The following is a 21230-nucleotide window of genomic DNA, read 5'->3' as shown; positions in this document are numbered from 1 at the left end:
TGACACAACTGCACAGACACTTAATTCCTATTTAAACATCGTCATGGATGCTCTCAAAGCTGAAATTGCACTCAAGCGCAAGTACGTTCAGAATGACGCAGAAATGCGCCCGTCCAAGTACGTGCGTCGCGGTGAACTTGAGCGCATGAAAGAAGAAGAAGAACGGCGAGCACGCGAGGAGAAAGAAAAGGAAATGGCAGCGGAGCAGGCGGCAGAGAGGGACGCTGCACTAGCCAGAAGCAAGCAGAAGAAAAAGGTGACATCATGTTGTCAAATTTACTGCTAGTATGTTCATGGGCTGTAGCAGGTCGACACTTCCTCGCGCTCCACTTCTAACACCCCTTTACCGGAAAGTCAGGATCCAGACCCAACAATTTTAGAGGGTTCATTTAACATTCCCAGCAATGAAGCCATCCGCAGACTGCGAGCCAAAGGCCAGCCGATCCGACTTTTTGGTGAAAGCGACCGCGACCGGCGCCTGCGTTTGCGTGCTCTCGAACTCATCGAAGAGCGCGGACACGAGAAAGCTGGCACAAATGACTTTAGGAAGGCACTGGAAGATGTTGAGAGTGTTGAGAGGGAGTTGAGGGCTAAAAACGATAAGGGGAAGAAGAAAGATGACGGAGAAGTGAGCAACAATGCCGGGAGTGTAGCCATGGTGGATCTAGGGTTGTTAAAGACAGATCCGGACAAATTGTACCCCGTCATATACTACGCACTCAAGCGGACGCTCAAGGAATGGGAGGAGGCAATGGATGAACGACCAGGTATGTCTTGCACAGGTGTGAAATTTATGTCTAACAGGAGATACAGAAAATGTCAAGCGGACTCACCAGGGCAAACTGGCTGCAGCAACGCAAGTCCAGTCTGCCGAGTATCTAAAGCCGCTGTTTAAGACACTTCGTTCACGAGTGAGTCTACCCTTCCACTTTTCTCGATCATTTCATTTCTTGTCTTTGTATATAATGTTGAATTTACTTTATGCCACTCATAAAAACTTCACACATAAACGTTATTTGTTGTCATCACAGACTTGTTGCTTTTTAAAAGTGGAACCATTGAGCTGACACTCGATTGTCTTAGAATCTACCGCCGGACATGCTTGTACGCATAGCTGAAATAGTATATTACATGCAAAAGCGGCAATATCAGAGAGCAAATGACTCGTACCTTCGACTGTCCATTGGAAATGCTCCATGGCCGATTGGTGTTACGATGGTGGGGTGCGTATTTGTCCTCCACTCTTACCATCACGTTCGTCTCATTTAAATGACTTGCTAGTATCCATGAACGTTCCGCGCGCGAAAAGATCTCCACAGACCAGGTTGCGCATGTGCTGAATGACGAAGTCAGCAGGAAATATATACAGAGCCTCAAACGGTTAGTCTCATTCCTTTTGTACAGTTCCTTTTCATCTTGCTTCATTCCAAGTGCCAACTCGGCTGATGCATCCTCTCAGGCTCTTGACGTTCTCTCAGACAAAATACCCACCAGAGGACGTTTCACAGCTTATGGGATAGTTGAGTTTACGTTGGTCGTGTTTATGCTGCTCTAGTAGAGTGCTTGTGTGTTTATCATCTGTACTGGACATTTTATTAAGCTGATTATATGTCTCATAGCTTGGCACATCCTAGTGTAAGTTCTAGGGTGTCAAAATGCTATGCGTTCCGGTGACCCATTTTCTATCTGGTATACGATGGCAATCTTCATCGTCAACCCCCGGCCACTATCGCCCCTTGCGCCCTTTCTTCCCTCGCACCGGCTCTTCGGCGGATTCAGCAAGCGCGTGTCCTGTTTCGCGGATGTGTGTAAATAGCTTTGTACGGCTCTCAAAGGGTGATTTGCACACGTTGCAAACCTATAAGTATGTCAACACAAGAGAACCATTGCGCGTATGGAATTGTGCAGACCATGCTGTGTTCTGCCTCGACAACATTGGCGGCTTTCTTCGCCTCTCGGAGCTTTCGTTTTTCCCGTTTTGAAAGCTCAGGCTGGGAAGACATCACTTCCTGAGAATCATCCCTACTTTTTGGTGGGGGGGAGGATGCTGGCGCATCGCTTGATGGTCTTGTTTGGGGCTTGCATTTTTTCTTTTTTTCTTTTTTGCGTACTAGTTGGTCATCCTCAGCCGGGAGTTCCTCTGTGGGTGAACCGACTTCATCTTCGTCTCTGTTTTCGAGTACCGACTCTGGAGGCGTTGGTGGGGGTGGAGGAACGAACTCGCTATCGAAGTCTCCATCCACCTCCTGGATCTCGTCGCTTTCTCCCTCCTCCGGCCCATGCTGGAGTGCTTCTTCCTCTTGCCACATCTCTCTCTTCAGTCTCTCTATCTCACGCATGTGCTTCTTGCTACGCTCGTGGCTGTCCCATGCAGCTTCGCTGCGAAACGTCTTCCCGCATGCGACACACTCCCATTCCTCTGCGTTACCTTCACCTGCCGCCCATTCGAGGTCAGCATCCGCATCATGATCCATACCGCCTGTTCTTTGCCAAGCTTGCTCTACATAAGGCTTGGCAGGCTGGGGGCGTGGAGTGGAGGACCCAGATGTGGGGGCTTTAGCTTCGGATAAGACTTTGTTGGCTTGAGATTGTGCAGCGAGATGAACCTTGTATCGCGGGTCGCGCTTGCGAATAAAAGTAGCCAGTTGCTGCGCACCGAAATTTAGAAAATGTTTTAGTAAGATGTAACTGTAAGCAATCACTCTGATAGTCTCATTATAGTCCTTTCGCGCCTCATCCCTGGCCTTTTTGTTGTCTCTCTCCATGAGCCTGAAAGGTGTTCGACCACATAATGCGACAAGACACTATCACTCACCGTCGCACTCGGCGATCGGGTGCCTCTGCAAGATTCCACTGTTCCGTCCATACAAAATCCTTGAGAGTCGCGAAGTTAAGCCACGCATTATAGAAATTGCGTGCGGCGGGCGTATTTGTTGATTTGGGTGTGGACCAAGGCCAGGAGGCGTCTCCAAAGCTGGGATACTCGATCTGGGAGATGAGGTTCTCCTCCTGTGCCAAGCGTGTAAAGAGATTGCGATAGATTGTGAAGAAGCTCTGGTGGTGGTGAGTATGAGTAGTGATTATAGTATATGGATTATTGCGGTTATGGGGGCAATGCATTATACGTGGAACGCACATTCTCGCTGTCGTCAAAGCCTGACCAGACTGTCGCATCAAAAAATCGAGCGAGATGTCTGACAGTCAACCCCCGGTCGCGGGCACGGGGAGGTGGGGCGCCTTTTCGGATCTCCTCGAAGACAGCCTCTGCATCAGGTTCTGGTGCCAGAGATGCTTTGTGAGAGTCATACCAGGCTCTTTCCTACTTGCACGGTACAGTCAGGAGAGACACAGAGGAGCGCATAAATAGCAGGTACCAACCTGGTCATCACTCAACACCTGTTGATCCGACATGCGATGAGCCTTTGACTCATCCTTGGACCTTGAGGGTGAGAAATCGCACCTCATATGCTTGCTGAATAGCGGCGAATCTTTTGGTAGCACCTTCGACATCATCTTTATTCTTGTCAGGATGATGAACAAGGGCTAATTTTCGAAAGGCTTTCTTGAGGATAATTAGACCACAGACACTGAATCAGTGACACAAAAGTTGATGTGAGCCGTATCATACCTTGATCTCGTCGCCGTTTGCCGATTCCTCGACACCCAGCAATTCGTAGTAGTCAGGGACCGCATCTTCAGATTCAGTGTTGCGTCCGGTGGATTCGCGTGCACCCATGAACGTATGCTCTTAATCACTGCGATCGCAGTACAGTCGGAATTCCGTGCCCATTAGAGTGTCCAATTGCTCCCGAAATCACACACGTACAGGACCCGTCGTCACTTCAAAGTTCATCAAGAAATTTCCTTCAACCAAGTCGTTCGAAGGAACTTTCCAAGCTATCCCACTAGCTCCTCGTTGTCTGCAACATGTCCGACTTCTTCAAATCGTCGTCATCGTCTAGTTCTCCGTCAGGTATGTGACGCGCAGCTATATTCTAACTGCTACTCAGCACGTAGTACTTTGTAGACATGACTGCAAAAAAAGAAGCCGTGATGAATGGTGTGCGCTCCGAGATTGCCCTTGCTAGCGCGCAGGAGCTTATAAACGTGTGGTCCCTACTATCGCTACTAGTATTCACAGTAACAGAGGCTTTCAGAAAACGAACGAGAAATGCTTCGCTAAGTGCATAGCGAAACCTGGGACCTCCTTGTCTAGCTCAGAGGAGGTGAGTGCGCCCACAGAGTTCGCAAGGTAGATGCTGACATTTCCTCACATCTAGACATGTTTGTCTCGATGCCTCGAACGTTACCTGGAAACATGTGAGTGTCTGACCAAGATACCTTGGCATGCAGCTGCTCACGGTCTCGCAGTCAACATAATTAGCAAAACCTACAGTGCCCGCTTGAGCAGAGAACGCGAGCAGCGGCAACTTAATCAGATATAGTCGGCATATTGTATCTATACCACCTCGTCCCATCAATCGTGCTTTCATTTTAGTTGTTCATCAATCTCACCTGCATGTCATCAAGGCGGCTCCATTCTCGACCCTGAAATCACGAGGCTGGCATGGAGGATTTATTACCATCTACTGTGCAAGCTATGGTGTACGAAAAGGTGTCTTTGTGTTTACAAGTAAGATATTAAACAAAGATGTATACCAGCGTTCAGTGAAGGAAGGTATGCTTCCCATGGAGCGTGGAATGACAGACCCCGTACCAAAGATGTGGAAGCGAAGCGGTGCAGGGTATTAAAATGTTAAAAGTCAACTTGTAAAGCGAAGGTGAATGAAGTTTGTACCGCAAATGAAGGCGAAAAATTATTGGGCAACCCATGCGAAGTAGCGCAAAGGTCCAGGGTGTTACAATTTTTGATCAAAGGGTTCATCTCAGATTCATATAGTAAACCAGGTATTGAGTTAATGAGGCTCAGCCTCGTGTGCTGTAGTCATTTGTGGGAGGATAAAATGGAGTTGTCAATAACGGCGGCGAAGGAGAAACGAATGGTGTCTGGGAAGAGGAACTAGGGGTTGGTCCATTGCTAGAGTATGGAGAAGTCATCGACATAGTGCCATCATACATATGATGCACTGGTGCGGATGAATAGGAACGTGGGGGGACACTATGGGTATCGGTTGGACCGTAATCGACTGGGGATTGAGATTGTTGCGATGCACTATGCGATGACGCGGAGTTCGCATATTCCGAGAACATCGGTGAATGAGACGATAGGTGGATGGACGGGTGATTACGGTTAGAATACGGTGAGAAGGATGATGAAGCGTACGGGGCTGAGTGTGGCCCTGGGGTCGGATTGACAGGCAAGTCAACAGCGAGAGGCTGGTGACTAGGGCGATGGAGATGACTCAATTGCATGGTACCACCTGAAAAGGATCTTCTCCTTATGTGGACAGGACCTTCTGCCCTTCTAGAGTCGCTGACATCTCCACCGTACGGGTATGCGGGTCCTGTTAAAATTGCCATGGGAGGTTGGGGGACCTCCATGAGAGGTGGCGGTGGCTCCTGGGAGTAATAGGACGGTGAATGAAGACGAATATCCGACCCAGAAGCATGGGCATTCAGATGGCGCAGAAGGTGTGCAAGCTGTACCGCTGAACCTATCAAGTCATGACGCAGGATCTTAGTGGCTTGTTGTCCTTCCGTCCAATCCGCACATTTTTTCCACTGCCGGGTAGGCCCAGGACTCGAGAAGGACTCGAGGTAAAAAGTTGGCGGTTGTGAAAGGATAAATGAAGCCAGTCCTGACCCTGGCGCCGCGTTTGTAAATTCTGTATGAACGATAATGTCGAAAGGAATTTCCATCTTAAAGCCATAGCCCGCCGAGTGGATGAACCACGTCAAGCACCGCTTGCCGTCACACAGGTAGGCCACGAGATCATGCTTCCCTACAGCGGTTGCAATACGACGCCACGTCCCTATAGACAAATCATTACATGGAATGATAGTCACCGCTGGTAGCAAAGACGGCATAAGTAGAGAAACCAGGCTCCAAAAGTTTGGCAACTTACGTTCGTCTTCGTGTATGAGGCTATGTAACTCTGCTTCATATCCGGTCGCCAATTCTGGGGGAGTATCTGGTGGGGTTTCAGCGCCGTCCCCTCGACCCTTCTTGCCATCTTGCAATTTGGCCTTTGCGCGTCTGAGGGGCCGTTATCAGCGGTGCTTGTGCGCTGCAGAGAATTTACAGACCTGTTTTGGAACCAAATTTGTGTTTGTCGTTCCTGCATGCCCAACAAATCACTGATTTCTTTCCTCCTCGCTGCGGTGGGACTTCTGTCCATCGAAAAGAAGCGTTCCAAATGGATAAGTTGTTCAGGAGTGACACGTGAACGCTTCCGCTTCTCTCTTTCCCACTTGGCACCTACGCCGCTGATGGACTTTGACCTCTCTGGACCAGAAGATGGGACTTTGCCAGAATCTGCCTCGTTGCTGTCTGATAACGACGCGGAGCTGGGTCGGACGGCCCCAACATTGACCGGAGACTGAGCTGATGAACTAATGGGAGAAGGCGAACAGTCTGACGAAGTATGGAGATTTTCGCAGTGTAAAGGATGCCTTGGCAGCTCATCCTGCCCAACATAGCCTGCACGTGCCATAGGCATCCAGAGACGAACGCACAAAATGCGCTCTGGAGTACAGGTTTCGTACCCAGCTTCCAAGTCCAGCGGCAGAGGTAGGAAGCAGAAAGCAGACGATCGCAGCAAGGGAGGTTATCCCTTTTACTTGTTTATTTGGGCGGCTTTTGGTGCAGTTGTAAAAACCCGGAGATCGATTGCCCTTATGTCAAGTTGTTGAATTGAATGAGACGCAATTCAGGCCCTTGTAAGGACAAGGTAGCCAGAAACGGTCAGAGAGGTGGCAGACCAATCGTACGCCAGATCAGGCGATCACGCAGCCTACTCAAAAGGTAAGTCAGAAAGGAGAATGATGGGTCGCGCAGGAAGATTCACGCATGGAAGGAGAGAGGAAGGTACGAATCAAAGCCAAAATAATGGAACTCACCGGATCGGGGTACCAACCAAGGAACCGTAGTTGGGGGAGATGTCTACTTCCGTGCTGCGACGGTTGAACTACGCATCCATAAAATTTGATGTTCTGTGTAGAAAACTCTTGGGCAAGTTTCGACAGAGTGAGATAAACTTGAACGCGGTGCGCAGAGCGTTATAAAGTTTGCTCCATGGTCAGTGTTCTAAACGGGCGGAATCCTTGGGTAGGGTCATGTCCGTATGCTGTAATCCTGCTTGCAATGATGACTAGTTTGGAATGATCTGTCGGATTCGGGTAGCTGGCTGAGTTGAATCTTTGATGGGTCCCAGGAACTGCTACCATTGGCGGGCAGATACGCATGTTTGTACGTTGTCTGTCAAGCAAGCAAAGCTTACTTACCGCACCCGAAGCTGCCATCACGATCTAGTGTGCTGGCACTTAGAATTCAGCTTCTTATCCGGTCTCTGAAACAAACTGATGGTAGGTGCGGCTGAACAAAAAAAGTTGCGGCACCGGGAGTTGCTATGCAGTTCGGAAGAAATGATCAACATGAGAACTAACCTTTTTTCGCGAATAACATTCCATGTGTCTCTCGATAGCAAAAGTACGCGGACAGTTTCGGCTCAAAAAAAAACAGGGTATTGCATGCCTCACTGTCTGTGGTCATAATACTTACATAATAACATACCAAAGACCCCAAAAATATGTTTTGCAGCAAAGATTTTTGAAGGCAAAAGGATCGACTTCCGATCGGACATGTCAACGTTTTGCCTCAGGCTGTGCTAGCCTGTGATCCGTGACGTTCTCTCCCGAAGAAGCCGATAGCTAGTCTGGTTTTACCGGCGATCCGTTGATCACAAGTACTGTATCTGAAGTCAGCAAAGTTGAGTTAGATGACACGCATAACATCTAACCGACATTGTAACACTGCATGCTGCACAAGGTTGCCCACCGCCAGCGATACCAAGGGGTACGTACTTACCGTCACAGTACCGTATAGGGACCGTAACCACGGGCCTGTCAGTGATCTCAGATCGAACCTTGAGGCGGGCGCTGATAGGCGCTGATTGGCCCGAAAATCCTCCGAATAAAACGTACGTAGCTCACATAATAGTCATTATTACGCTTCTCAGATCTGTACATCATGACTGCTATTGCTCAAGCCGTCGTAACAGTATAACACTCACGCTTGCCTTAATCATCACCCATAAAAATAGGCAATCTCCTAGTAATAAAATAGTGATACTTACGCAAAGGCTGCAGAGCAATGTGACAACAAAAGCGTTCAGTACTTACACACCCCACCTAGCGCAGAGTCATGGGACTTGAAGCAAGAAGCTCGAGAGAACCGAAAAAAAAACTGGACGTATCTCACCCAGCCGCAACTAATATCGCGGTCGCTTGGCGTCCCTGTCATCATACCCACCAGGTCCTTCACGTTTGAGGTCTCCACGGAATCCACCTCTACCTGGACCGAAGCCGCCTCCTGGTGGTCCATAGCCTTGTTGTGGAGGACCGCCAAAGCCACCGGGACCACCAGGAGCTTGTGCACCTGGAGGGCCGAAGCCATTAGCAGGAGCATCACCGCCAAATCCACCTCCGTGGTAACCAACGCCCCCGCCTCGACCACCCCTGTAGAGAGATAAGTCACAAATGAAGATAATGTTAAATGTTTGAACCAACCTGTAGCCATCGTCACGTCCACCTCGGAAGCCACCTCCACCTCCACCCCGGAAACCACCCCGGTCCCCAAAACCGCCACCTCGTTCCCCAAAGCCACCACCGCCCCCTCTAAATCCTCCACCGCGACCGCCACGAAATCCGCCCCGGTCGCCGAATCCTCCACCCCTACCCCCTCCCCCACCGCCTGCAAAACCGCCTCGTCCACCGGGAACTCTTGGAGGGGGCAATACGGGTTGTTCGACTGGTTTGGGGCGTCCGCCAAGACCTCCACCAAGACGACGGGGTTTCCACCCTCTTACAGTCCGACCACGTTCGACATCGACAAGTATGCGTTTGCCCATGATATGTAAACCATCAGATTCCTTGTAAGCCGCTAAAAAGAGCTCAGTACAAATGAAAGAAACAACACTTTTACCATCATTACCTTTCATATCTCGTTCGCGTTCATAGACGATGAATGCGTAGCCTCTGCAACGGCCTTTCTGGTCCCGCACAAGCCTTACCCGTTCAATGGTGCCAAAACTCTCGAATTCGCGTCGAAGGTCGCTTTCGGTTGCATTTTTGTTCTACATCAAAAGGTGAGCAAAACGCACAGAATTAACATGATGATGAAGCTAACCAGACGTGATATGAAGAGCGTCTTATATGGGTCTCCAATGGCTTCCGCATCATCTGCAGGCTTGTCTAGAAATATGAAAATGCTTAGCGGACCTATATCACGTCGACAAAAATGATCACTCACAGGTCTCCTTTGCGATCTTGAACTCTTCTGTCTTTTTCTTTTTGCGTTCCTCTCTCCGAATTTGCCGTTTGGTTTCTTCGGCCAGTGTGAATGCAGGTTCCTCGCCTTCTTCCATCCCGTCTCCAACTTCACCATTCCCCGCGATTAATGTTGCAGTTGAGGCTTCCTTGAGTCGCGCTAGGATACTTGCAACACCATCAACATTTTTGGAGGTTACACGATGAATGTCTTTGCCAACTGGTCGTGCATAGGGAAGAGGCGGTCGTGGTGCAAATAGTTTTAGAAGATTTGGTGGGAGGAGATGTGTGCCAGGCATGGCAAGGTATTAAGACGGGACCTTGCGACAATGCTGAGGGTGCAATTACAAGAGCTCACTAAGCTGCTCGTTGTAAACTTTTTAGAAACGTGTAACGAGTCGTAGTGTGAGACGGCGTTCAAACTCCGCTGACTGAAACCTTGGTCTGTGCGCTGGTGCAGGTGAGTTGGTCGCTGCTATCCGTGACAGCAAGCTCATTCACAAATCACTCCTCTGTATTCAGAAATGAGAAAAATACATGCTTTCCAGTCATGTAGCAAATTTTTTATTTCCCGCACGTCAAGTACATCACGCTCTCTCGCTAGCCAAAGGTTTCTGGCCTCCGCGGCTTTCAGTAGACCATACACTGTGTCTTCTGCGGGTCGAGATTTTACCTCCTTCTTTTGCCACAATCAACTGTGGTCCGCTCGCAGTGATGGGCTAAAGCCTTCTGATATGACTCGCGTCCGGGGCATTGCACATGCAGTTGCAGAACCAGATGCAGTTCACGTCACCCCCGCAGGCTTCAAAGAAGTTGAAGTACTCACCCCGAGACGCCTACTGAGGATCTACGCGCAGCTTGCCAAGTCACGCCTGACTATCTTGGTCGTATTGACCGCAATGTCAGGAGTAGCTCTCTCACCACTTCCTGCGACGGTCCCAATTCTTCTCTCCACAGCTGTTGGCACGGCCCTGTGTTCAGCCTCGGCGAATACTTTGAATCAACTTCAAGAAATACCTTATGATGCTCAAATGGCTCGCACCCGCCAAAGACCGTTGGTTCGCAGAGCCATTTCCCCTTTGCACGCTGCAGGGTTTGCCGCTGTGACAGGAGTAGCAGGTCCTGCAGTACTGTGGTTCATGGCGAGCCCAATTACAGCATGTCTAGGCGCAGCCAACATTGTACTTTATGCAGCGGCATACACTTGGTTAAAACGTAAAAGCATCTCCAATACCTGGGTGGGCGCAGTCGTTGGTGGTATCCCGCCGGTCATGGGTTGGACAGCCTGTGGTGGAAAAATTCTCCCATCTGCAGATTACCCAATTCACCTTTTCCTTCCTTCGTACTTCACAGAGGCACCACTAGACATGTCCATGATTGACAACCCCTTTGGCGCGTTCGCACTATTCATGCTTCTCTACAGTTGGCAATTCCCTCACTTCAACTCATTGTCGCATTTTATTCGAGGTTCCTACGCTCAAGCAGGCTACAAGATGCTGTGCGTGCTAAACCCACAACAGAATGCTCTCGTGGCTCTGCGCCACTCCTTACTCCTTGTCCCTATTTGTTCTATCTTATTCCCACTGTCAGGATTGACTACGTGGGCCTTTGCTATCACAAGCTTAGTCCCGAACGCAATTTGCGTTCGTGGTTCTTGGGCCTGGTGGCGGCGTTGTGGAGAAAAGGAAGCAAGGACATCATTCCAAAACTACCTGTGGTATCTACCGGTGATGCTGGCCCTGATGATGGTTCACAAGCAAGGGCTAGAATGGAGACGTTGGGTAGGGATGCAAGATGAGGTACCGTCAGATGGAGCAGATATACCAAAGCCAAAAGTATAAGCTGTCCAATTAATCTTGACATATTATGCCTATAGCCACTGCAAGTTTTCACACGTCAGATCAAACTTACTTTCAATTCATCTGCCCAAGGGCCAAGATTGTCCGCTGTGCTGCTGAACTTCGCACGTGACCGAGCCACCAGCGAGCGGCTCAGTGCCTGTTTTCTGACGACGCGAGGCTTTGGCCACAATATTTTACGTGGGTGTGCTACCCCCACTTGCGCGTATTGTGGGCAACATGACTGAGACAGAAATGGGTGTATTACCCCCAGTCTCATGATATGGGCAACTTTGCGTGTGGTAATGCGGGTGTCTTACCCCCGCAGCTAGATAGTACGACGATAGAACCTAAGGTGTTGTCACGATTAGCGCAGGCATGGCACGTGCATAGTATTCGGCTTGCAGGACGTATTTGGGGAGAGTACAAACGACGTATAAGGTCTCTGAATGCCGTTCCTTCTGATGATATAGTGTCTTCGGACACTCATGCGTGCCTGTTACCAGCGAGTTTGCGAGCTTTGATTTGATTTCAGACGTTTGATTTGATTCGAGACGTTTTTGTTTCATTGGTAGTTGAGCCATATCGAGGAACTAGTAGTTACCTGAGGTTATGCCAGTACTTGTGAGCGTAGATGGCCAAATATAAAATTCAATCGTCTATGACAACATCCTGCTTGTTCTTTCTCTCCTCCTTACGTCCCTCACACCAATCTCCAGCGCTATTACGCTATACCCGGAAAATAATGAGCGTGCATGAGTTGTTGGGCGCCATGTTGCAATATGCTGGCATTGTAGCCCGGCACGTGGTCCGCACATTCCGGCCGTTGTTGGAAGTTATGGTGGCTTTTAGATCTGCGGCGAGCCACATTACAGAGAGGTATTGTTTCACCTTCTACTTCGCGGGCCATTCATCTGGCAGCTATTAAACCCTGATCGAGAGGACCACATGTGTGCTTCCAGACTTAGACATCTAATCCCGCGAGGCACAGGGCGCCCCCGTACGCAAGGGAGTACATCTTGAAGTCGCACATAGTTCTCCACCATCGATTTTTGAACGAGTCGGTCCGTCCCCCAACTATCGGGTTGCTGTCCCTTACAGCTGATTATTTTGCAGCATATCGTACCTGCCACAATCGAGATAATTCAGACTCGCGTTAATCCAAGCGGCCACAGACGCGTCCAACATATCATCATTGCATATCTCCTGACTCGGGAATTCCGATTTCAAACGAGTTTCATGTCGGCGGAATGTCGGATGGAGGGCTGGAGATGTAATTACATTGTCAAGAAACTGAACAAGTTCGTACTTTCTGAGCCAAGTATTTGTGAAAGGGAAGCGGGAGTGTCAAGGTTGATCTGCATTAGCTTTTAGAGTCTTGAAATGATCTGCTCGTGCAAGCAATGCTAGCTATAATTGAAAGTGGAAGTCTTCATTCGTGCACTGAATTCACTTGCGATGGGTGAAAGCGTAAGACGATAGTCCGTGTTAAAAAATAAATGTGCGAACAAGTGCGCGTGGACGAGGGCCAGATTTCGGATGGAGCACTGGCGGTGGCCAGACGCCAAAATACATGCCGTGCAATCAAATCATGGTATATTACACCTAGAACATGTGATGATCAGAGTCGATCGAGGAAATAAAGAATTATCGAAAACCTTGCTACACCGCAATTTTTGGCTTTGTCCGTGCAGCCTCTCGTTTTATCCTCAATGCCTCCAACCTACTTTTCAGTACACTGACTTTCATGTCTGCCTCTTCCTGTGCCCTCTCCTCATCTAATAAGCGGTCCATTATCATTTCCCTTTCATCCTGATCCTTCCTCCGCCTTTCCTCGTCCGGATCTGATTTAGCCTCAACCTCTGGAGGATCCTTCTCACCCTGCAGGGGAGGGAAACCTTCTGCCACGTCAGAGACCAGATTCGGTTCTGCAAATACAGTCGCCCGGTCATATGTCTCGTGTGCATCAGGCGCATTAATCACCGTTTGTTGGAACTTGATCCACTCTTGGTCAAGCTCTGGTTGAGTAACGGCAACAGCCTGAGTGTGTGGCCCCGATTCCTTCGCGGGAGCAACTATAGAAAAGTCGATCTCTTCGTCATCCGAGTTATCTGAAAGGGATGGTGGTGCTTTTGAGGGGTCAGAGAAAAAGTCTGACGGAAACGCGCTAGAACGAGGAGTTGAGGTAGCAGGCTCGGTTTTCTGCTTCTTGGCTGCATCTCCGCCAGGGACATCTTCGACTGCCTTTCTTTTAGCGGCGTTAGCCTCCTGTGCAGCCTGTCGCTGTTCCCTAATCCTCTCCTCTTCTTTAGCGCGAGACACGTTCGTACGGTGTGCTTTGCTGCCGAGATGACCGTCCCAAGCAGATGCATGCTTGATATTCGTTCCGCAGACGGAGCATCGCAACTGTCCAGTTGTCGTATAAGATGCTAGTGAATGGGTTACTCGTGCTTCCTGGCGTTTGGCTTTAAGTAGGGCACGGACGTCTGCCATGATAGAGAGTTGCACCTTAGCAGAACGGAGTTGGTTATATCAGCATACTACTTTAGGCAACTGCCATAATCCGGAGACACCGTACATAGTCACGTCGAATGGTCTTTTCACCGATTGTGAATAGCGTTGAACAGCACTCCGGGAATCCCAAGACCCTTTAAATATCGATAGCCTGACAGTCTTTCCACTCTGGAGTTTGTAATCGTGCTTGCTGTTCTCGCGGGGGTCTTCTGATGCTGACGCCTGCTGTTTCTGCCGAGAATTTCGGCTATCCTGTTCGCCTCGGCTTTTGTTTATCAAACGTGACAGCATTGCATTATGTGGATGCGGCTACACTCTTCAGCTCGCTAGCACTGTGATACACAAACACATGCTCCCCTGCGCTGGAGAATCTGGACTCATCCATTACTTGATAATATCAAGCTTCTCTTCAAACGTTCGGACGGTCGGAAACTCTGGATCTTCGGGAATGACAACATCAAGAATGCGCAGATGCCATAATTTGCAACAGGGTCCCGGAATTGTCACCGATCGTGAATCGAATCTTTCAGTCAGAGCTACTAGTATGACGTGGTCTCGTAACCTCCAAAAAGAGAAAACCCGCTAATTGCAAAGATTTCGGAGCATGGTATACTAGTCTACTCCGAGCTCGCGTCCTCATCGTGATGCATAATTTCATGTTTCATTTTTGTACAGATTCCACGCACGACACCTTGCCGGTCATAAGAAGACGGCCAATCGGATCGTCATCCCGCCTACAACCGTATATAGGATCTCGGAGTTGGACTAGCCTGGCTTGTACCAGAACCAAGAAGACATCATGCCGCGGTTTATGATGTGGTGTACACACTTCATCACGCTCGTCGTTCCAATCGTCTCGGCAATAGAGGTCACAATTCCTCTTACTGCGCCCTTGGGAGCAGCACCACTCAAGGGGAACCTCGTTTCGCTTTCAATCGAGCAAGATAGGTGGAACGAATGGGCTGGCACGACAGAACCGAATACATTCTTCAACAACGTCCTTGATAACTTTATCCAAATTACGAATGCTCCTCCCTTCGTGAGAATAGGTGCTGACTCGGAGGACCATACTGATTTCAGCCATGACGTCGAGGTAAATTTCTTTTAATGTGAATTGGTTCGTGTGTTTAGCTGGTGCATAGTACGAAGAAGATATTTTCCCTCCTTCAAGCACAATCACGCCATACCCAGAAGCCACTAATATAACTGTTGGGCAAGGCTTCTATGATATCATCTCTCATCTTCCCAACGGTAATTTAACTTTTCAGAGACTCTCAAGCGACTAACTTGCTTTACTTTCAGGGACGCAAGTTCACTGGGGCTTGAACTTGAGGGAATACAACATCACGGCAGCCTACCTCGAAACTATCGCGCTCATGAACGCATTTTCTTCCCCCGCTGTCCTAGAGAAACACATTGATCTGAAGTTCATCGAAATTGGCAACGAGGCTGATCTCTACCACAAGCATAAGAGCCGTAACAGCAGCTGGAATGTACAAGAATATGTCTCTGAGTAAGTTTATGACGGCGACTTCCTCATTAGTGCTGACCGATATATAGGTGGGAGGAATTTGCATATAACGTATCGATAACCGCCAACCTTTCCAAGTTATCTTGCACAAAATTAATCGGAGCCGCTTTCGCTGGGTCTTCTCACAACAACCTTAGCGGTTTCTCTCCGCAAGCTATATTTAATCTGGGCATTCTTGAATCTCCTGCAGGTCAACTGATCGAGACGTATGTCAAACACAACCTCAGAATCTGGATGGCGTGCTGAATCCCCTGGCTAGCATTTCGCAGCACCATTATAGTGGCTCATTCTGTACCGGCAGCGGAGCTGCGCTGCAGGACTTAATGACCAAGAGCTATATCCGTGGTAATTTATCCGCGTTTGTCCCAGATATTGAGGCGACCTTGGCCAACGGGCTGAAGTACATCCTCGGGGAGACAAACAGTAAGTTATTGTCTGATAATTGTCCGACAGCACTAGACTTGATAACTTGTTCATAGGTATCAGTTGCCACGGTGCACCTAGTAAGGTCGACAACATGAACAATGGTCGCAATAACTTACATGTGATCGTCCTTTTCACCAGATGTTAGCAATACAGCCGGCGCCGCCCTCTGGTTACTTGACTATACTTTGTATGCCACACAAGTTGGTATTAGTCGCATGCACTTTCATGAGGGCATTGGCTACAAGTACAATCTGGTCAGTACTCATCTAAGTCAATGCGGCGTTACTCAATCCCTTTATGAGCAGATTCAACCCGTGACGCTTAACTACTCAATTCTGGACGGTTCCCCGATTACACCGCTGGCACCGCACGTACAGCCAGCATACTATGCGGCTATCATCGTCGCAGAGGCTATCGGGTCATCTGGGACCACGCAGGCAGTCGAAATCTCCATCGATGAAAATAATGTATCGGGCTATGCATTTTTTGAGCATGGAAGCCTCTCAAAAGCTGTCTTCATAAACACGGTCGCGTACTTTTCCGGCGCTGGTGCAAGGAATTCGACTCACATCGACTTCTCTTTCACGGGCCTCGGATGTTCTCCCAATAATACGAGCGTGAAGACGCTGAAAATTGGGTATGAGCTGATTTCATCATCATTGCGACCTGGATGCTAAAGCTATCTGTAGCTATGCCTCCGACACCAGTAATCTGACCTGGGGAGGTCAGACGTACGAGACCAGCGACGGTAGAGTTAGTGGACCACTAACCGTCGATGTCTTACCTATCAGTTCTGGAATAGACTTGCAAGAGACGGAAGCAATCCTCGTTACGTTTTCTTGACAGTGATTATAATGCACAGTCACCAGGACAATCATTCGCTGCGTCTTGCCGATATCACAATACATCCTTCGTACGTATCTATTTACAAATACATTCACCTATCATACATGTTCCATCTACGTTCACTCCGTATCAACGGTCCTTTAATATTCAGTGTCTACAATACTCCTTTCCCTCAGTCATTCCAACTAAGACTGAATTTTCCCTCCCTCATCCCCAGCCCGAGGCTCTTCATTTTTTCAGAGAGAATGGACTTAGGGCAAGTGGGACCCTCCAGCTCAATGCTTGCAGCCCTGCAATCAATTGGGTACCAACAAGTTACAGTTCCTGCAAGAAGACAGAATCATATGTATAAATACAAGGCAGGTGCTAAATTGACTGGTGACTGAAAGAAAGTTAAGCTTAACTTGACTCAAGCACTATAGGCTATTGTTTTTTTGTTGAAGATAATAGAAGTAACAAGTTGAAGGATGCACTCATGACTGTGAGAACAGATGTGATGACAGGCACTACTCAAGCCTTCCCAAAATACAGTGGTATATGTACCTATAATTCCCACAATACTCACCTGATCCTGTGGGAATAATACATTACTATTGTACAAGACACATGTTGTGCATTAATCATTGTAATGACTTATGACACATTTACATAATGATAACTATTAATTTTAGTTAGAGGTTGGGGGTTGTATTGTTAGATGTTAGAGGGTTTGTTGGTTAGTTAGAGGTTAGTGGTTAGTTAGTTAGTTAGTGGTCAGCTATGATTATATTCTGTCTTGGAAAGTGAAAAGCGGAATTAGAAGTAAATTAAAGGCTGGTGCACTGATAGTTACAACACTTAATGCACAACATGAGTCTTGTAACTACCATTCAATTAATGCATTAATATGACACTATAGCTTGAGTATCTAGCAATGCCGCAATCAAAAGGGGGGTTTACTAATATTCTTTTGATCATCAATACGTACTCACAATGTGTTTGTGGATTCAAGGTCAAAACGCACAGGACAGCAAAGACAATGATTGTGGGACTGGAGAAGATCTGACATGAGTTCAATTTGCCAGAAACACTTATGACTGATGGCGGGAAACATTTCAATAACATGGAGGTTCAGGCTTGGTGTGAAGAGCACAGCATGAAACACTACGTCACAGCTGCTTATGTGCCTTGGGTAAATGGGCTGGTGGAAGGAACTAACAGACTTCTATTAGGAAGGCTAAAGTACATGTGTGCACCCCATCTCAGAGAAGACAGCAGAGCAACCATCGACCCCGAATCTGTTCCCACCAAGTGGTCAGACCACTTTGAAACAGTGCTCGAACACCTCAATAGCCGTATTCTGCCCTCATTCCAGTTCTCACCCCACCTATCAGTGGGGGAAGGATATATCTAACTGGCTTATTAGCCAAAAACCCCCATACATCTTTTTTTTTAGCTATCCATGCATAGATACATCATTCCTATGCAATTATCCATTGGAGGCTGTGCCCGGTGAGCATTTCTCTATTGGAGGCAGCACTGGGCGAGGTAAGTATTGTCTGCCTGTTACAAGTAACATCGGTCACATGGCCCCCCTATCATTTTCCCTTCATCCTCACCCTCACCATCTACCGGCTCGTCCTCCTCTACTGGATATCCGTTGACCGGATCCTCGGGACTGTTCCCGTCCCTCGCCTCCACCCCATCATCCACCTTATCTCTGATAATGCACCAACGTGCGCATGTGCCTTGGCACCATGACTCGTCTAGACTCATGCCACCAATGTGGCTTTCCTCTTCTGTTTCCCCTGACTCGCACCTGCTGTGCATTGTATCAATACCATTGGTTTGGACCAACGTTTCTCGGTCTCATTCTGCATTCGACCTCCCATCACTAATCAGGCTGTGTTGCCAACATACCTATACCCTTTCCGTTCCCCCTCTACCCTTACCTACAGTATGGTAACCCAGCCCTCAACCCTTTCCACTTAGTATAAGTAGTCAGCCATCCTGTACTAGATTCCTTAACTTGAATCTACTCAATCTTCCCTCGAAACTACTTCCTTCAAGAGCCTCTCAGCTCTTGTCTCTAGTACGACTTTCTTAGGTGCTCGTTGCATCTAAGTCTACCTCGATCGACGGCCATCGTTAGGACTAGACTGTCCTTTCTTTGACTTCAGTGACTTCACAGACAGCCGTCTTAGAAGTCATGTGACATGCGCGTCTGTGATATCTGCCGACTCGACATCGCCAGTCTCACTCGCTATACCGGACCCTTCCGGTTACATCACAAACATTAGCGGACGACACCCCTCTTAGGGCTCCGCATAACAGATCTATTTGAGTGCGTAACACTGCCCCCCCATCAACAATCACCATAAATCACCAAGTAGATCTAAGGTACTCGGCACTGGGTCAAACAAAGGTCAAGATAACTCAGGTACCAACAAAATTAATAATGATCATCATGTACTAAATCTTCTTGAGGAGGGATGTCAAGGCACAGATGTTCATCCTTGTCGTTGCCTGTCATATCGATACCCATCCCAGTGGCCACCAACACTGGAATATCCTTCCACTTCTCTCTGAATGATGCTGATAGCCTGCGTCAAATAAATGCCTGCCACTTTGCATATGCAATTAAGCCCTGGGTCTCCTCCAACCTAGCCAGTGTTCACAAACTGATGCAGTCCTCCTACCATTGCACCTGCCAGTTGAAAAAAGCAAGAACTCGCCACATCTCTTCCAACAAAAGTTGAACTTCCTCGGACCAACAGTTTTGACGTGCCCTGGCCTTGCACCACTCAACATGAAGCACTGTAGTCTCAAATTAGATATGAGCATATTTAAATGACAGCAGACTTACTGTCTTGCAAACTCTCAGCATTGTCATTGGAGATTCCATGCGTCAACCAGATCCAGGACATGATGGTCCTGCCTTGTGATTGCCCCGTGAAGTCTCCCATAGGACAGAGGTGAGATCTCGTGAGCAGCTGTAGTTTTCATTCCCAACCAACATGGTCAAGGTGATTGGATAGAGCAATGAGTGCCTTTTGTGCACATGAGTATTTTGTGTGGCTTATAACCAGACATTCTTCCACAGCATCGAGTGTTGGGATTCTGACCACGTATGTGATGTTTTTGAATTGCACTAGCTGCTGATGAAGGTGAATATGAGTGCGACACTTGTTGAGTGCATCGTGAGCTTGTGCAAGCCGGAGAGGCCATTTTATTTTAAGGAGTTTGTGATCACAGATCTCAGAAGGCAGGAGGAGTTGCAAGTCTTCAGCCTTTCCGGAGTTGGGATTTGGCTTGGGACAGCCACTGTTGTTGTTGTTGTCATCACTTGACAAATCAATCAACCTATTGGCGCGTAGGTTTGCGACTGATGGCATGTACAAAGTTTGGATCATTGTCCAAGCATCTATATGGCAGAGGAGGGTGTTGCTATGGGTCAAAATGCTTGTCTGTTGAGTGTCAGTTGGATGTTGACCAAGTAATCCTGCATCTGCACATAGTTGACATCTGAAGAAAAAAAAAATAAGTGCATATTCATTGTGTCATCCACTTGGGACACTCACTGGGCATGTTCAAGATCAATGCCGGTGCTGATGAGGATACTGCAAGATACCTCGGAGTGAAGAGACACAGCATTGCCATCCTCCAACTCCTTGGTATCTTGTTTGGTGAGCTCCAGCTGAACGGCTGCCTGTGTCATAGCTAGAAGATTATTAGTTAGTGCACCAATCCTTGTAAGAAAGAAATACATACTATGATGTGTCTCTCAAAAGGATTAGGTTTTGTATGGTCAACCTCCCAAGTCTCTATCTCTTATCTCCATTTTGTGAGCGAGGAGGCACCTAGTTCAGACTCTCGGATAGAGTCTTCAAGTTCGGAAAGTGCAATACGATGCTCTTGCTCGGCTCTGACGGCTTCAATGACCTTCTGTAACAACACTTGACCTGAAGACGAGATGTGAGTCAACCACGTCAGCAGCGAAGACCAGATAAATACCTAGCAATGTGATCTTCTTCCAATTCCAGTCTCTGAAATGGTCGTCTAGTGTGTCTCGACGAGCTCCAGGGCCCATCTCCTTAGTGCTCATAGCAACATGATTGATGTTTGCTCAGCCACACTCAGGGGCTTCTCCATCTGTCCGACCAATGCCGGGTGACCAGTGTAAGGCCGTGGTGCGAGCTCGAAGGGGAAAGTGCACAAGTAAAAGCAGATAGCGAAACAAGAGGAAAGGATGCGATGTGGACGCGACTTTCAAGAGACTTTCTGATGTTCTTGGAGCGGTGACTGATAGGGTATATTTCGCTGCTATCAATGAGAATACATGAGATGTATATATATGTTTTGCAATACCTGTCTGGGCCGGATCAAATACGAAAATAGTATGTGGCGTAGTGAAAATAACTGGTGGCAAGGAAAATACTTGGTGGCAAGGAAAATATGAGCGCAAAGTAAGGTACATAATGAAAAAGTGGAAAGGTAAAATGAAAAGAAGAAATGTATCCGCATGACTCGGATGTGAAGAGTAACACTTCTTCACATCTGTTTGGTCATGTGGAGGTTTTGCGAACGATGGTGCTCTGATTTCCTTTTGGAGCTTTGGTCGGGGCGCAGAGGATATACAATCCTTACAT

General features: G+C 48.1%; 9 protein-coding genes across 9 annotated transcripts; 4 read left to right on the top strand and 5 right to left on the bottom strand.

The window, feature by feature from the left end:
- Positions 1-43: 43 nt before the first annotated feature.
- On the top strand, positions 44-1536 carry HD556DRAFT_1467134 (Prp18 domain-containing protein; the record flags this gene model as incomplete). The annotated part of the gene is made up of 6 exons (XM_041308381.1): positions 44-256; positions 308-767; positions 814-911; positions 1084-1223; positions 1282-1380; positions 1460-1536. 6 exons carry the CDS (start codon positions 44-46, stop codon positions 1518-1520), a joined length of 1071 nt encoding a protein of 356 aa, XP_041162060.1. The 3' UTR covers positions 1521-1536.
- On the bottom strand, positions 1282-3736 carry HD556DRAFT_1467098 (DnaJ-domain-containing protein; the record flags this gene model as incomplete). The annotated part of the gene is made up of 8 exons (XM_041308380.1): positions 1282-1858; positions 1911-2648; positions 2703-2769; positions 2816-3054; positions 3137-3319; positions 3379-3396; positions 3461-3562; positions 3629-3736. The coding sequence occupies 8 exons, from the start codon at positions 3734-3736 to the stop codon at positions 1727-1729; spliced, it is 1587 nt and encodes a 528-aa protein (XP_041162059.1). The 3' UTR covers positions 1282-1726.
- A 191-nt stretch (positions 3737-3927) lies between these two features.
- Positions 3928-4445, top strand: HD556DRAFT_1234344 (Tim10/DDP family zinc finger-domain-containing protein; the record flags this gene model as incomplete). Its single annotated transcript, XM_041297659.1, has 5 exons — positions 3928-3973; positions 4028-4107; positions 4158-4226; positions 4281-4320; positions 4372-4445. The coding sequence occupies 5 exons, from the start codon at positions 3928-3930 to the stop codon at positions 4443-4445; spliced, it is 309 nt and encodes a 102-aa protein (XP_041162058.1).
- A 264-nt stretch (positions 4446-4709) lies between these two features.
- HD556DRAFT_281771 (uncharacterized protein) lies at positions 4710-7002 on the bottom strand. Its single transcript, XM_041310128.1, has 3 exons — positions 6208-7002; positions 6027-6157; positions 4710-5969 (listed from the first exon to the last, which is right to left on the bottom strand). The coding sequence occupies exons 1-3, from the start codon at positions 6618-6620 to the stop codon at positions 4927-4929; spliced, it is 1587 nt and encodes a 528-aa protein (XP_041162057.1). The 5' UTR covers positions 6621-7002; the 3' UTR covers positions 4710-4926.
- A 1060-nt stretch (positions 7003-8062) lies between these two features.
- HD556DRAFT_281393 (uncharacterized protein) lies at positions 8063-9880 on the bottom strand. Its single transcript, XM_041310125.1, has 4 exons — positions 9431-9880; positions 9308-9372; positions 8689-9254; positions 8063-8637 (listed from the first exon to the last, which is right to left on the bottom strand). Exons 1-4 carry the CDS (start codon positions 9744-9746, stop codon positions 8391-8393), a joined length of 1194 nt encoding a protein of 397 aa, XP_041162056.1. The 5' UTR covers positions 9747-9880; the 3' UTR covers positions 8063-8390.
- On the top strand, positions 9873-11588 carry HD556DRAFT_1359383 (protoheme IX farnesyltransferase). Its single transcript, XM_041302571.1, has one exon. The coding sequence runs from the start codon at positions 9972-9974 to the stop codon at positions 11286-11288; it is 1317 nt and encodes a 438-aa protein (XP_041162055.1). The 5' UTR covers positions 9873-9971; the 3' UTR covers positions 11289-11588.
- A 992-nt stretch (positions 11589-12580) lies between these two features.
- On the bottom strand, positions 12581-13823 carry HD556DRAFT_281426 (uncharacterized protein). Its single transcript, XM_041310126.1, has one exon. It carries the CDS (start codon positions 13776-13778, stop codon positions 12948-12950), a length of 831 nt encoding a protein of 276 aa, XP_041162054.1. The 5' UTR covers positions 13779-13823; the 3' UTR covers positions 12581-12947.
- A 515-nt stretch (positions 13824-14338) lies between these two features.
- On the top strand, positions 14339-16599 carry HD556DRAFT_1359374 (glycoside hydrolase family 79 protein; the record flags this gene model as incomplete). Its single annotated transcript, XM_041302570.1, is given in 12 exon segments — positions 14339-14364; positions 14378-14407; positions 14426-14892; positions 14942-15050; positions 15102-15312; positions 15360-15536; positions 15590-15753; positions 15810-15833; positions 15895-16007; positions 16039-16040; positions 16061-16393; positions 16446-16599. Coding segments are annotated over 10 exon segments (1596 nt in total), but the record flags the coding sequence as incomplete, so codon positions are not given.
- A 2677-nt stretch (positions 16600-19276) lies between these two features.
- Positions 19277-20686, bottom strand: HD556DRAFT_1441381 (uncharacterized protein; the record flags this gene model as incomplete). Its single annotated transcript, XM_041306287.1, has 7 exons — positions 19277-19398; positions 19448-19540; positions 19595-20106; positions 20163-20290; positions 20353-20411; positions 20442-20543; positions 20596-20686. The coding sequence occupies 7 exons, from the start codon at positions 20684-20686 to the stop codon at positions 19277-19279; spliced, it is 1107 nt and encodes a 368-aa protein (XP_041162052.1).
- Between the last annotated feature and the right edge of the window lie 544 nt (positions 20687-21230).

Source organism: Suillus plorans, assembly GCF_016647745.1.
Source record: "Suillus plorans strain S12 chromosome Unknown HD556scaffold_18, whole genome shotgun sequence".
Lineage (NCBI taxonomy): Eukaryota > Fungi > Basidiomycota > Agaricomycetes > Boletales > Suillaceae > Suillus > Suillus plorans.
The sequence above is the reverse complement of the archived record's forward strand: the minus strand, read 5'-3'. Positions and strand labels throughout refer to the sequence as shown.